This window comes from Monomorium pharaonis, unplaced genomic scaffold, assembly GCF_013373865.1.
Source record: "Monomorium pharaonis isolate MP-MQ-018 unplaced genomic scaffold, ASM1337386v2 scaffold_132, whole genome shotgun sequence".
Taxonomy (NCBI): Eukaryota; Metazoa; Arthropoda; class Insecta; order Hymenoptera; family Formicidae; genus Monomorium; species Monomorium pharaonis.
The window spans coordinates 1-14103 of record NW_023415398.1 but is presented as its reverse complement, the minus strand read 5'-3'; the positions used below and the strand labels follow the sequence as shown (position 1 = coordinate 14103).

The window sequence follows — 14103 nt, the reverse complement described above, 5'->3', positions numbered from 1 at the left end:
TTGTGCTACATTTTTAAAACTATATCTTCAAATCTTTATGAATAACAAATAAGTGAAAAAAAGTGTTTTGACGGTTTAAATTTTTTTGCAACTAAACGCGTGATTCGATTTTAACTTGACGCAGCTCATTTTGTAGGTCTTTTCAAAACCTATATTTTTTTATTTGAAACTTTTTTTTTGTAAAATGTTTACGTTTTGATACACATGCAAAAAACCTGTTTTTTCCATCTTTATGCCTTTTTTTAACAACTTTCCAAAACTAGTTGCGGAAGAGAGTCTCAAACACACACATTTTATTTCTATTCACCTTCCGAACAATTTGGTAAAGAGAAAGTGCTACTTACAATTAGTTCACGTTCAAAGTCTAATTTGCCTGGACTAGAGCGACCATGGCTGCTATGTCCTCTCTGATTTTGCCCATGGAGATCTCAAGGTAGCGAGGAAAATAAATGTAAATTTGGAGATCGTCCACGTAGAGGAGATGGTGGCAGTGCGTTATGGAATGAAGGTTTTCTTCTTCTTCAAATTCCCCAGATGGATTTTCGAATAAACGGGTCACAGTACCACGGTTTAGTCAGGTCAATGACTTTTATGAAAGTCATTGATGAAGATGTTGAATAACAGCGAGCCGAGCATCGACCTCTCAGGGACACCCGCAGGAAGATGGAAGAGAGACGGAGAGCACGAAAGATGCGAACTAAAAAGGAAGTCATAAGAGGAAGAAGGACGTGAAAAGGAGAGGTTATATTTTAGAAACAAGGGTAGGGGAGGGAGGAGAAGGTTGTAAGGTCGCAAATAGCCAGGCCGCGTGACAGAGATTAGAGAGAGGAAAAGAACATAAGAGGATGGAGCTAGGCATGAATGAGTGAAGGGAATACGGAAGTTGCGTTAAAAGTTATGTAATGTAAATGGAATGTGGACCGTTTATGTGGTGGACCGGCAACCCTGAGGGGTGTCCGGTAATAAAGACTATACTAATATATCATTATTTTATCATCATTATCATCATCATTGTCATCATTGTAATCATCATTATTACAATAATAAAATTTATTAATTTCAAAATTTAATACAATAAAATAAATAAAATATAATATTTTAATATTAATATATTGAAATATTTAATAAATATATGACATAACATATGGTAACAATATTTTATAATATTGTTGCGTGCGTCGCCCGGTATACTCCGCGACCGCGACTCAGCTGTTCGAAGACGGATCAATACTATTGATTTCCTGGACCGAGCGTTGTCAGCTGACGAGCGCTTGACAACGCGTGTAAACAGCGAGTTGTTGAATCTCGGTCTCGAGCCTTGTCGGACGTGTGAATAAAGCTGCTTGGTTTTACATTATAAAAAGTGTCTTTCATTTCCGCGGCGCGCACGCTACAATATAACAATATAATTATTTAATAATAATTAAATATAATTACTTAATATTTAATTTTATTTAATTATTACATAAACTTTGCATTATATTTACAATATTATTTCATTAAACAAATTATAATATTAATACTGATATTAAAAAATAATTTTTATAATTTTATATAAATATAATCTTTTTAAGAGTTTCTTGAACGTCTTCCTGAAACAAAAAAAACAATAACAATAAGTAATAATAATAATACAATAGTAATAATATAATATTAATAATAACAATAACCCAGACAGCACCTAAGACTAAAAGGTGACGAAAAGTTGACATTTTTAAGTTATCTTTTCGTCAAAGCCAAAAGACGTCAGTAAGACGTCTTTTCGGCAAGTCGAAAAGACAATATCTCAATCAGCAAGCAATATTTTTTAAACGTTTTTCAAATATTTATTTTTAATTATTTTTACATTATTAATGTTTATTGTACAAATAATATTTATTTAATATTTATTTAATATTTATTTTATATAAATTATTCATTTTAAATAACGATTTAGAAAAAATATTTATAAAATGTTCATTTATAAAATGTTCATTTAACGTTCATTTAATATTTAAAAATAATTAATTTTTTATTAAAAATATTAGTTTAAGAAAATTATTTACGCAATATTTATTTAATGTTTATTTAATATTTATTTTATATTAAAAATAATATCTAAAATAAAACTTAAAAAAATATTTATTTAATATTAATTTAATATTTATATTTTAATCATTAATTATTTAAATAATGATTTAGGACAACTACCTATTTATATAATATTTACATAATATTTATTTAATATATTAACTTTACATTTTAATAAATCGTTTAAAATAATATTTACGTAACATTATTTATTTAAAGATGTATTGGACAATCTTAGACAAAAGTGCATGAAATTTGAATTACTTAAATATCTGTCTAACGCATAGTAAATCTAGATGTAAGAAATTTTAACGATAATTGGAGTCTTATTTTTACTCTTACAAAGGTATTTTTCACGTATTTGCGATTTTTTTCACTTATGAATTTAAACTTTTGACAGTGAAAATGCACAATTATTTCAAGTTATATTTTATTTCTTTAAAACGGTGTAGTGAAAACAATTGAAACTTGGCAGATATTTTCATCTATTCATATTCATCTAAATGTACAAAAAAGTTCAAAACACTGGTACTATTTCTTTTATATTTTTGTAGCTGTTTTATACGTCAAGATCGTCTTTTTCTATAAGATGAAAAAGGATACCATGTAAAATCATGATAAAATAGCTAAAAAAAATATAGAAGAAATAGTACCAGTGTTTTGAACTTTTTTGTACATTTAGTATATAAATAGATGAAAATATCTGCCAAGTTTCAATTGTTTTCACTACACCGTTTTAAAGAAATAAAATATAACTTGAGATAATTGTGCATTTTCACTGTCAAAAGTTTAAATTCAGAAGTGAAAAAAATCGCAAATACGTGAAAAATACTTTTGTGAGAGTAAAAATAAGACTCCAACTATCGTCCAAGTTTCTTACATTTAGATTTATTATGCGTTAGACAGATATTTAAGTATTTCAAATTTCATGCACTTTTGTCTAAGATTGTATGTCCGATACATTCTTAATGTTTATGTAATATTTATTTCATCTTTGAAATAATATTTAAAGTAATACTTTAAAAATATTTTTTATATATTAATATAATATTTATGTTACAATAATTAATTATTTGAAATAATAATTTAGGACAAAAATATTTTCTAACGTTTAATTTATATTTATTTGATATTAATTTAACAATTTAATAAATCGTTTAAAATAATATTTATATAACATTTATTTAATATTTATATATGTTATATATTTACTTTATCTTTAAAAAAATATTTAAAATAATATTTTATATTTATTTATCTAATATTAATTTAATATTTAAGTTACAATAATTATAATAATTTAGGACAAATATTTATATAATATTTAATTAATATTTATTTATTATTAATTAATATTTTATTAAATTGATTCTATTCTATTCTATTCTATTAATTTTATTAAATTGTTTAAAATAATATTTACGTAACATTTATTTAATGTTTATGTAATAATTATTTTGCATTTAAAAAGTTGTTTAGAACAATATTTAAAAAAATATTTAAATTATGATTGGGAAGCTTCACTAATTATGTAGTGTAAATCAAGTGTAAAGAGGAAATGTGCCTCAGAGGTTTTATTTATACGCTTTATACGTTTTATTTATACGCTAAAAAATTTTTTGGGTTATCTTTATTACTTTCTTTATATTTATGTGATATTTATATGATATTCATATACAGTATCTTTTACAATGGAAGTTGCAATAAGAAGACGACAATTAGTTGCAGTTGCTCTTTTTCTTATTGTAGAAAGAAAAAAAAGAAAGAAATATAAGAGGAATTGGGCTAGATATTGGCTGCAACGTAGAAATACAGTTAGCAATACATTAACAATATTGCATAAAGAACTAAGGTTTGTAATAAAAATTTACACATGTATATGTATGTACATATATATATTTATACATTAATGTTTTAAATCTTATTTGTAATATAATAGAAAAAAGATGAAAAAGGAGTACAGGTTTTTCGTGTAATATGTGTTTAATGACAACAAAATTGATAAATGTTTTGGTCTGTCTTTAGATTATTTTCAATATTTGCTAGCCGGTTAACAATAAATATTAATATTTTTATAAAACATAATTAAAAATTTAAAGACAAATTGTAAAATAATAAAAAAGATAACGTAATAAAATGTTCAAATTTGTTAAAAAGCCGTTGGTAGTGATTTTACGTGAGATTATTATTTTTGATTATCCAAGTTGTAAAGAAATTATGAAGTTGTCATCTCTAACAATTAAGAAATTATTTTACAAATATGTTTATAATACAAACCATTAATAAAAAAGTAATATATATTTATTTAGAATAAGTTGTCAATGATAGTACGATCACGCGTTTATTGTTAATCGGTTAGCAAATATTAAAAATGGTCTAATGACAGACCATTTATTAATTTTAATCTTATTATTAAACACATGTTTATACAAAGAACCTGTAAAGCTTTTTTACTTCTTTTCTTTTATTTAATTGTTAATTAACAGAGCTATTTACAACTTAGGTTTTTATTAGTAATATTAATATCCTGCTTAATATTAATTAATTAATATTATTAGTAATATTAATGACCTGCTCGCATTTTAATTTATTTTTTAATTTAAAGTTTCTGTTATTTATTGCAGTATCGAAGATCCAAGCTCTTTTCAAAATTATATACGTATGGAGCAACTTGTGCTCGAGAAGTTGTTACATGCTGTTGCAGCTCTAATTGAAAAAAAGGACACAGTAATGAGACAAGCTATCCCTGCTCAAGACCGATTAAGTGTAACATTACGTTATCTTGCTACAGGAAATTCATTCATGGATTTATCGTATTCTGTACGAATCGCTCCTAATACATTATCTCAAATAATACCTAATACATTAAAAGCAATTGTTGAAGTACTTAAAAAGAAAGTTTTTAATTGTCCATCTAGTCCAGTTGAATGGCAAGTTTTGGCAGAGAAATTCAATATACAGTGGCATATTCCGCATTGTTTAGGCTCATTAAATGGGAAACGTATTAATTTCAGACCACCAAGAAAAGCAGGTTCTGTATATAGAAATTATAAAGGAAAAGATAGCATAATCTTTCTTGCTCTTGTAGATGCTGACTATAATTTTATATTTGTGGATGTAGGCAGAAATGGTCGTATGCATGATGCTTCTGTATTTCGAGAAAGTTCTCTGGCTACACAGTTGCATTCAAGAACATTAAATTTACCTTTGCCATCCTCTTTACCTGGATACAATGTTGATATGCCATATGTAAATGTAGCAGACGATGCTTTTTTTCTTAAGACAAACATTATGAAACCATATCCTGGACGCAATCTTACCAATGAAAAAAAAATTTTTAACTATAGACTAAGTAGAGCGCGTAGAACGGTAGAGAACGCTTTTGGCATTATGGCAAACAGATTTCGTATTCTCTTAAATACTATACCTCTTTCAGTTGAAAAGGTAGAATTAATTACATATACTTGTTGCATTTTACATAATTTTTTATTACAAAAAAAAGCACATTCTTATATTCCTTTGGAATTGAGAAACAATATTTCTGAGAGTATCCAATCAAATTTGAATAGTATTTTACATCAAAACGGAAATCGTTGTACTGATAGAGCTGTTATTATTAGAGACCATTTCTGCACATATTTTAATACAATAGGAACTATCCCATGGCAAGATATACGTATTGAAAAAGATTAAGTCTTATTTGATTATTAATAACTTTATTTTATATCTCTTTAAGCAAAATTTTTATTATTGTTAATTTTTTAAAACACGCACATATATGTTTCTTTTGTACATAATTCTTTTGTTTTATTTCATAATAATTAATACACTTCTTTAGATTTAAATTTATATCTATTTATCACAACTCAAATATAAAAATATACAAAGTAATACATCATTTTTATTACAATATTATATCTAATGTAATACGCGCGAATAAAACATGTTAAAATATTATTATTATTAAAACAATAAGTTAACCTTTATAGAATACAAAATAAAAATATTAATCTTGTGTATACTTTTTCATAACAAAAATAAACGCTTTTACACTCCGGTTCACCTCTATTTGTAACAACCATAACACTCATTCTTTGGGGGGATTGCATAGTAATTTTCAATATCAATACTTTAATTAAACCTTATTATAATAAAAAAATATTTTTACAGTCCTTGATCTGCCTTAGCAGAAACATAACAAAAACTTTTTTTTCTAGATTGCAGACTATTTGTACTTTGATTAAACTTTTTAAAAATTAATGTTTTACATAATATTTTATATTATACCTAAGAATAAGTTTATAAGAATACCATTACATAAAATACATGAGATCAATGTAATATAATTAGAATATTAATCCACATATATCTTATTATTTCTTAACTCGTTCTAAGTCTGTTAGACTAGCATTAACAACAGTTTGTACCAAAGTGTTCATAATATCTAATTTGAGATCTGGAGTTCGTATATTTTTAATAAGGGATCCCAAAAAATTCATACATGTATCTACAGGGTCTGTACTATCAGTTGCAACATTAACTGGTGTAACTGGTGTTAATGGCATCTTTAAAGATTGTGCAATCGATTCAACTGCCTCTACATAAGCATCCCCATTTTTTATTTTTTGCTTCTTAGGATTATGAGTAGTGGATGAAGATTGTAATGCATTACCAACATTTGGCGATGATTGTACAGAACATGATGTTGATGGACTTGACGTATTTATATTAAATAAATCAGTAAATGGTAAAGATCTTGATTGCATTTTTTTTTTGTTTTAAAATCGATGGTGTTGTAGCAATTATGTTATCAGATGATGAAGATGCACATGATTGTGATTCTTCATTATTATTATTTAAATCCTCTTCATGTACATAGACATTATTATCTTCAACCAACATTTCTTGCAATTCTTCTAAGTCTTGTGATGTTTGTACATAATCATGCTATAAAATAAAAAATAAAGTATATTTCATATAATAAAAATGTATTATTTATATACGTTTTTATTCTTATCTGTCTTTACATAATTAATTATAAAATGTCTCTTATATTTTAAATATTTTAAAATTTTGCATAAAATATAAAATGTTATTTTATATTTTATTTAACTATGTAAAAAGATTGTAAAAAAATCAAATTAGTAAAATATGTTTATATTATTATAATACAATTATTATTTAAATATGTTATTCTATGCAAAAAGTTTTAGAAATAGTCATTGTTACAAAAATTTAACATATTTAAAAATCTAAATTACTTTAAATATCTACTTACGTGTAACAAAAAACCAGGTGTATCTTTTGTACTATTTGGTAGATGTGAGTTCTTACTTTTTCTGGGAACTATATGTTCTTCCAGAAATTTTAAAGCATCGTAATACCATAAATTAGGTTTATACACCTGTAATTTGTATTACATAACAATACAAATCATTATGTCTAATCTATACATTATTTTAATTAAATATATATACTTACATTTTCACTACCTATACCACTTAATTGAGGCTCTTACTTTTGCGTTTTCAGTATTAAATTGATTTCTTAAATTATAAAATTTAATACTGCATTCTTTTCCCGTTATATTTGGTTTGACAGTACTGACAATTGCACAAATGCGTTCCAATGCTTCATTACGTAGATTTTTATTGTGATAATTTGGGTTTCTCGTTTGATATAAACAAGGCTCATTCTTATATGCATCAATTAAAATTTGAACAGCTTCTTTTGTCCACGTTGCCATATTTATGTAAAAATTTGTTTAATTAATCTGATAACATTAACTGATCTTGCATTAAATAGTATTAGTGCATATTAAAAACTATTCAATAAAGTTATAAAAAAAGGTTATGTTACAAAAAGATAAAATACATTTTTGCTTACAAATTATTTAATACAGTTATTATATTGTTATATTAATAAAATATATATTATTGATCGCTATTAATATTTTATTCTATTTAGATAATTTATAAATAAAACATTAAAAATATAAATGTGTACTAATACATTGTAGTGCAAGTATTCACTGTTAATAATTAAAATTTTGTATTATTCAAACTTACTTTTTCTTTTTTTTTTAATTATTTTAATATCTTTTATGTAATTATTTTAATACTTACTAAAATACTAAAAAATAAATTTGGTGCACCGTATCATCTATGTATAGTATATATATAAGAGTCTCCAAAAATCTTTTAACTGAAATATTAACCTAATACGCAAAATACTTTGCACGTGTGAAGCCAAAACTAGTAGCACACTTATGATTGGAGCACGCACAGTACTTAAGAAAGCCGCATGTAAGGCATCCATTAACAAAACTTATAGTACAAAAAAATCGTATCGTGTGCCGCTGGCTTTATACTTCTGACACTTATATTGTAATATATTTATTTATATTGCTTGTACAACATTATTTTTTGTATTCGAACTGAATAATTTTTGGTTTATTGTCTGAATGAATAACAATTTTCTCGCTCATCGATAGTCTTTCTTTTATAGAAGTTAAAAGAGGACAAAAAAAACAGTTCCATGTTTTTAGGTAAAATGATGATGTAGAAAAAGAAAAGCGTACAAAAATAAAACAAAAATTACATTAAAAAATTAGCGTTAATTTAATTTTTATAAAACTGCGCGCGTATTTTTTGTGTCAAAATAATATGTAATAAATATACAAATAAATTATGTTTTACTATCACAAAATCAACATATTTATTTGTTTAATTATATAGAAATTTTATTGTATTAACCTATCTGTTTGATCACATAAAAATATATATGATTTCCATTATTTTACTTCTCGTTTTTTCAGACATAAATAAAATATTGTATTAGAAAAAATAGATTATTAAAAATATATAAAAGTAAACTTAAAAATGTATATTTTAAATTCTCTTATGTCTTATTATTTTTTAAGTAAAGAAGAAAGACTATCGATGAGCGTAAAAATAAATGTAAATTTGGAGATTGTCCTTGTCATTGGAGATGGTGGTAGTGCGTTATGGAATGACAAAGGTCATTGATAAAGATGTTGAATAGCGAGCCGAGCATCGACCTCTCAGGGACACCCGCAGGAAGATGGAAGAGAGACGGAGAGCACGAAAGATGCGAACTAAAAAGGAAGTCATAAGAGGAAGAAGGACGTGAAAAGGAGAGGTTATATTTTAGAAACAAGGGTAGGGGAGGGAGGAGAAGGTTGTAAGATCACAAATAGCCAGGCCGCGTGACAGGGATTAGAGAGAGAAAAAGAACATAAGAGGATGGAGCTAGGCATGAATATGGAAGTAGTAGGATATAATATTGTAGTAGTATTATAAATAATGTTGTGTAGGGGGAGTTCGCCTAGTGCCGGACACCTAAGGTTTTTTCAGGATAAATAAAAAACTATTTCGTTATATATTTTTTATATTGTATTTATTACAAGTTAACATATTAGAAATCAAGATAAAAGAACAAAATAATCAACTTTGTCAGAACAATTATCTTAAATCACAGTTAATCTTTGATTTATGATTTTAGTGAAACATAAACTGGCCCCTAATACCGGACACAATAAAAGTAAGTCCCCTAACGCCGAACAACTTTAAAATAATAGGTACCGATCACAAATATAGTTAGCAAAACACTCAGAGATATCCACACAAGCTAAAAAATAAAAAAATAAAACAAAAAATTTTTCAGACGGCAAAAGAGGCACAGATTTACCAAAGGGCAAGAATAAGTTTCGTATAGAAGACACAAACATATTATTTGATGCATTAATAACCGGACTTAAAAGAAGTGTATGACAAACTAGAAAAAAGATTTCGCGTTTTCTCATAACCAAGAACCCTTCAAGGTAATTAGCTTCAGGCCCGGATAAATGTGCCACTGCTGTTTGTTTTCGGTGCTTTGTTTCTTTTGTTAGAAGGAGGAAAATTATATTGATTCATGAGTTTTTCAAGATTTGAGAAGAACAAATCTACCTGCGGCTTATTAAAACCTACAGCTCGCATCATACTCGTAGACTCGGGTGTTCTTAGTGATAAATCAGGATGTCTAGCCATAAAATCATAGTAAAAATGTTTACCAGCTGTTCTTTTTTCAGTGTTGAAGCGATGAGGAAGCTTTAGCTCTACAGCTAAGTCATATGCCAACTTTAAAAATTCTTTTTTCATAAGTGGCAAACATCGATTAGATAAGTCTTTTACATGGTTCAATAATTGTTCTTCATATTCTGGTAGGAATGTTTTGGTGAATCTACCAAGCTTAGGCTGCAATGCAATTTCTTCACCGGACTTTAGGCAGGTTATTTTGTCATGTAAAGTGCTTTTAGGAATACTATACTTTAGCGCAGCTTCTCTCAGTCCCATTTTTTTTGACAAAACTTTATCAAGAGCAGTTTTCAAATTATCCTTATCCCATGATCCTTTCTTTTTATTCTCCATAATGCCTCCTAGGTTTTTCTATTCTCCAAAAACAAAATATTATAATTCAATATTATAAAAATAAACATAGACACATAACGTTGACATTTTCATTGTCCGGCATTAGGGGAAAATGTTCTGTCCGGTACCAGGGAACAGCGAATATCCAAAATAAAAAAATATATTTTTTGAACTGTATCTTTTTATATAAAATACACTGACGTAATTGAAAAAGTACTTACCAAATTACTTAATAAAAATATAAGTCAATATTTAATCACAAGAGTTTTGATAATATACTCTTCTAAAATTTACGCAGTACAATTTTTTTCTTCCGAGCGCAACGATTGATAGTTCCTATTTGTTTACTGCGTGTCGCAAAAGCGTGTCGCTAGGTCCAAGGTTATTACTCCCTCCCTTTCTCCTTTTGCCACTATAGCGTTTTCTGTCGCGTTTCTATATGTATAGATATTTGTTGTGTCCGGCAATAGGTGCCGTCCGGCGTTAGGCGAACTTCCCCTACCGGCAACCCCAGTCCGATAATAAAGACTATAATAATATTATATTATCATCATTATTATTATCATTGTCATCATTGTAATCATCATTATTACAATAATAAAATTTATTTTCAAAATTTAATACAATAAAATATAATATTTTAATATTAATATATTGAAATATTCAATAAATATATGATATATGGTAACAATACTTTATAATATAATAATATAATTATTTAATAATAATTAAATATAACTACTTAATATTTAATTTTACTTAATTATTACGTAAACTTTGCACTAATATTTACAATATTATTTAATTAAACAAATTATAATATTAGTACTTATATATATAAAATAATTTTTATAATTTTATATAAATATCTTTTTAAGAGTTTTTGAACGTCTTCCTGAAACAAAAGAAACAATAACAATAAGTTTCGGCTATAAGATGACTGTTTGTGAGACATAAGTCGTCTTTTAATCATCTTTTCGTCGACTATAAACTCTACCTGAAAGATGTCCATGACAAAAATTTGTCATCTTTTAGTCGTCTTTTAGATCGTCTTTGTGCTACCTACCCTTACGGAAAGAAACTACAGCCAATAAATATTACAGTAGTGCAGTTATTACAAGACTCTCTGTAGTTATCACAGAAAGGATCACAGTAATCTGTATAGTTATTACACTGTAGCTGTTGTTACTACAGTGGTGAAATCCCTATAATAAGGTTTATTCTTGATAGCTGCACTGCTGTACTGGTGCAATAAGTTAGAATAAAAAAAAAAATATTTGTTTTATTCTAACTTGTTGCACCAGTTCAGTAGTGCAGCGACAAAGAACAGGCCTATACAGAATACACGTCTAGCCCATGAAGTGTATAATCCACTACATGTGTAATATACTACACGTGTAATCTACAAAATATGTAATATATTACTACAGGCGTTAACGTGTAATGCCATCACCAATTCATGAAATTTGAGATCTCATCATATTAATTATTTCCATAAATATTGTTTGAAATTTATTACATTTATTGTACTTTTTAATCACATTGGATGTACCGGCCATGAACAATGTACAAATTTCATGCAGGTAATTTTTAAATAAATGTTTTTTTTCCATTATTTTATATTATATATTTTTTTCTATGTATAATTATACTTTACAGATTATTTTCCTGTAATCCCGTTGTAATGATACAGGCTATTATTCTGTAATCTCGGCAATATATTACTGGCTAGATATTACAGGAAAGATATTACAGGTTATTTTCCTGTAATCCGAGCGTGTAGTGCGAAAATATTGCAGAATATTACAATACTTCAGCCTGTAATACTTTTATGTAGTCCAGTAATATAATTTTTTGTAATCCGCTGTAGTTTCTTTCTTTAAGATGGGTAAGGCCGCTTCCTAATAGAAATCTTGTTGACAAATATCTAAAACAAGATTTTATTGCGGTTCTTTCTCTCTCCTTTCCCAAACGGATTCTTGACACAGAGTTCCGGTTCTCCCTGCCTCGATCTATATACCCTACCACTAACAACTAATATAGTCATATCGTGTTAATCAGCACTATATATAAGGCATTCGATGACTATTATTGACCATTATTGATGACATAGCGAGTTGGACAGTCCGCCGAGAAAAGATTATACATTTTTTAATCATACATAATCTGATTTATACATAAAATGTGGTGGACATTAAAATATATTTTAAATTGGGTGCAATCGCTCGTCATAAGATTTATTAAAACTGGCGACTACCAAAAACACATCGCATAATTATGGACGGGCAATAGGCGCTATGCAAAGAAAAGAAACATAGCCAGAAAAGAGGCACACTTAATGGGGGTATGTATTTTCGAGAAAGTTTGGTGGTTGCATTCATTGTATTCATATATATATTTTATTTATAACAGATTTAAAAAAATGATGGAAACATTGAAATGGGGTTTAGCACTTGGTATTGCAGAGATCACAGTTATGCTTTTAGCATAAATAACTTCAATCGTAGTGAAGAAGAAGTCAAGGATCTCATTGATCTTAGCAGCAGAAGTTCAAAGGTTTTTTAGAAGAATTGTATGTATTTTAATTTAGACGTTATATGGGGCGACTCAATTTTAAATCTCGTTACTAATGTATATATAATTTCCAGAGACAAACTGAAGGACGCTGGAGTTTGCATTCGTGTGTTTGGTAACTGGTCCTTGCTTTCAGAAGATGTATGCAAACTAATTGCTCGATGTATGATCGCCACGAAGGATAATAATAAAATAATTTTAAATATGGCTTGCCCTTATACATGTAAGTTTACCACCATATTTATTTATGTTCTCACTCTTCTGTTATACTAAAAATGAATGTAAAATATATTATATTGTTTATACGTACAAGAAGTTGGCTATTTATAAATTTTGTTCAAATGCATTCACTCTATTCCATAAAAGACAATAATAAAGCATCTAAATATTGCTTTCTCTTACGCATGTATAAGCTTTATCATACATATTTATATTTACATCTTTATATATTATACTAGAAGTAAAAGTATTACATTTTTATTACATATTATACTTATGTACATACATATGTGTATTGTCTATATTTTCATATTTTTTATCTGCAGCAAAGGATGAACTTACTCATGCAATTAAAGACATAGCAAAAGGTATAAAACATAATAATATCTTACTAGAAGATATTAACGAAGATTTGATTTCTGAGTGTTTGTATACTTACAAATCTTCAAATCCAGATTTATTAATTCGTACTTCCGGAGTATCTCGACTTAGTGACTTTCTCATGTGGCAAGTAAGAAAACATTTTATTTTTGTGTCTAAAATATATTTCTTTTTATAACTTATCAAATAGGCTTGCATGTATACATATATAAAATAATTTTTATTATTTGTTTTAGGTTTCTAACACTTGCATCTATTTTACCGATGTTTTTATGGCCTGAGCTAACTTTATGGAGATTTCTCGCTGCAATCTCTTATTATCAAAGATCTGACTCGCGAAAAGTTAGGAACAATTTAAAACCTATTGTGCATAATAGTATAGAGTATCTGGTGTGTTGATAAAATACACCACGAACGCGAAACTATA

The 14103-nt window shown here is 27.1% G+C and overlaps 4 protein-coding genes across 4 annotated transcripts; 2 read left to right on the top strand and 2 right to left on the bottom strand.

The window, feature by feature from the left end:
• Window positions 1–3655: 3655 nt before the first annotated feature.
• LOC118648027 lies at window positions 3656–5858 on the top strand. The gene has a single exon (XM_036294223.1). It carries the CDS (start codon window positions 4732–4734, stop codon window positions 5761–5763), a length of 1032 nt encoding a protein of 343 aa, XP_036150116.1. The 5' UTR covers window positions 3656–4731; the 3' UTR covers window positions 5764–5858.
• Window positions 5859–6807: 949 nt separating this feature from the next.
• LOC118648028 lies at window positions 6808–7816 on the bottom strand. Its single transcript, XM_036294224.1, has 3 exons — window positions 7589–7816; window positions 7349–7474; window positions 6808–7017 (listed from the first exon to the last, which is right to left on the bottom strand). Exons 1-3 carry the CDS (start codon window positions 7814–7816, stop codon window positions 6808–6810), a joined length of 564 nt encoding a protein of 187 aa, XP_036150117.1.
• Window positions 7817–9462: 1646 nt separating this feature from the next.
• On the bottom strand, window positions 9463–11009 carry LOC118648026. Its single transcript, XM_036294221.1, has 2 exons — window positions 10724–11009; window positions 9463–10520 (listed from the first exon to the last, which is right to left on the bottom strand). Exon 2 carries the CDS (start codon window positions 10500–10502, stop codon window positions 9924–9926), a length of 579 nt encoding a protein of 192 aa, XP_036150114.1. The 5' UTR covers window positions 10503–10520; window positions 10724–11009; the 3' UTR covers window positions 9463–9923.
• Window positions 11010–12792: 1783 nt separating this feature from the next.
• On the top strand, window positions 12793–14092 carry LOC105837734 (dehydrodolichyl diphosphate synthase complex subunit DHDDS; the record flags this gene model as incomplete). The annotated part of the gene is given in 9 exon segments (XM_036294222.1): window positions 12793–12845; window positions 12915–12973; window positions 12976–13038; window positions 13041–13074; window positions 13151–13299; window positions 13622–13806; window positions 13913–13945; window positions 13947–14069; window positions 14071–14092. Coding segments are annotated over 9 exon segments (673 nt in total), but the record flags the coding sequence as incomplete, so codon positions are not given.
• Between the last annotated feature and the right edge of the window lie 11 nt (window positions 14093–14103).

What these genes read in the sequence shown, in the direction of transcription:
- LOC118648028 (XM_036294224.1), bottom strand. Translation starts at nt 7,816, where the DNA reads ATGGCAACGTGGACAAAAGAAGCTGTTCAAATTTTAATTGATGCATAT. An exon ending in TTAATACTGAAAACGCAAAA is followed by an intron (nt 7,475 to 7,588) that starts GTAAGAGCCTCA and finishes TACAAATTACAG; the next exon opens with GTGTATAAACCTAATTTATG. An exon ending in CACCTGGTTTTTTGTTACAC is followed by an intron (nt 7,018 to 7,348) that starts GTAAGTAGATAT and finishes TTTATTTTATAG; the next exon opens with CATGATTATGTACAAACATC.
- LOC118648026 (XM_036294221.1), bottom strand. Translation starts at nt 10,502, where the DNA reads ATGGAGAATAAAAAGAAAGGATCATGGGATAAGGATAATTTGAAAACT.
- LOC118648027 (XM_036294223.1), top strand. Translation starts at nt 4,732, where the DNA reads ATGGAGCAACTTGTGCTCGAGAAGTTGTTACATGCTGTTGCAGCTCTA.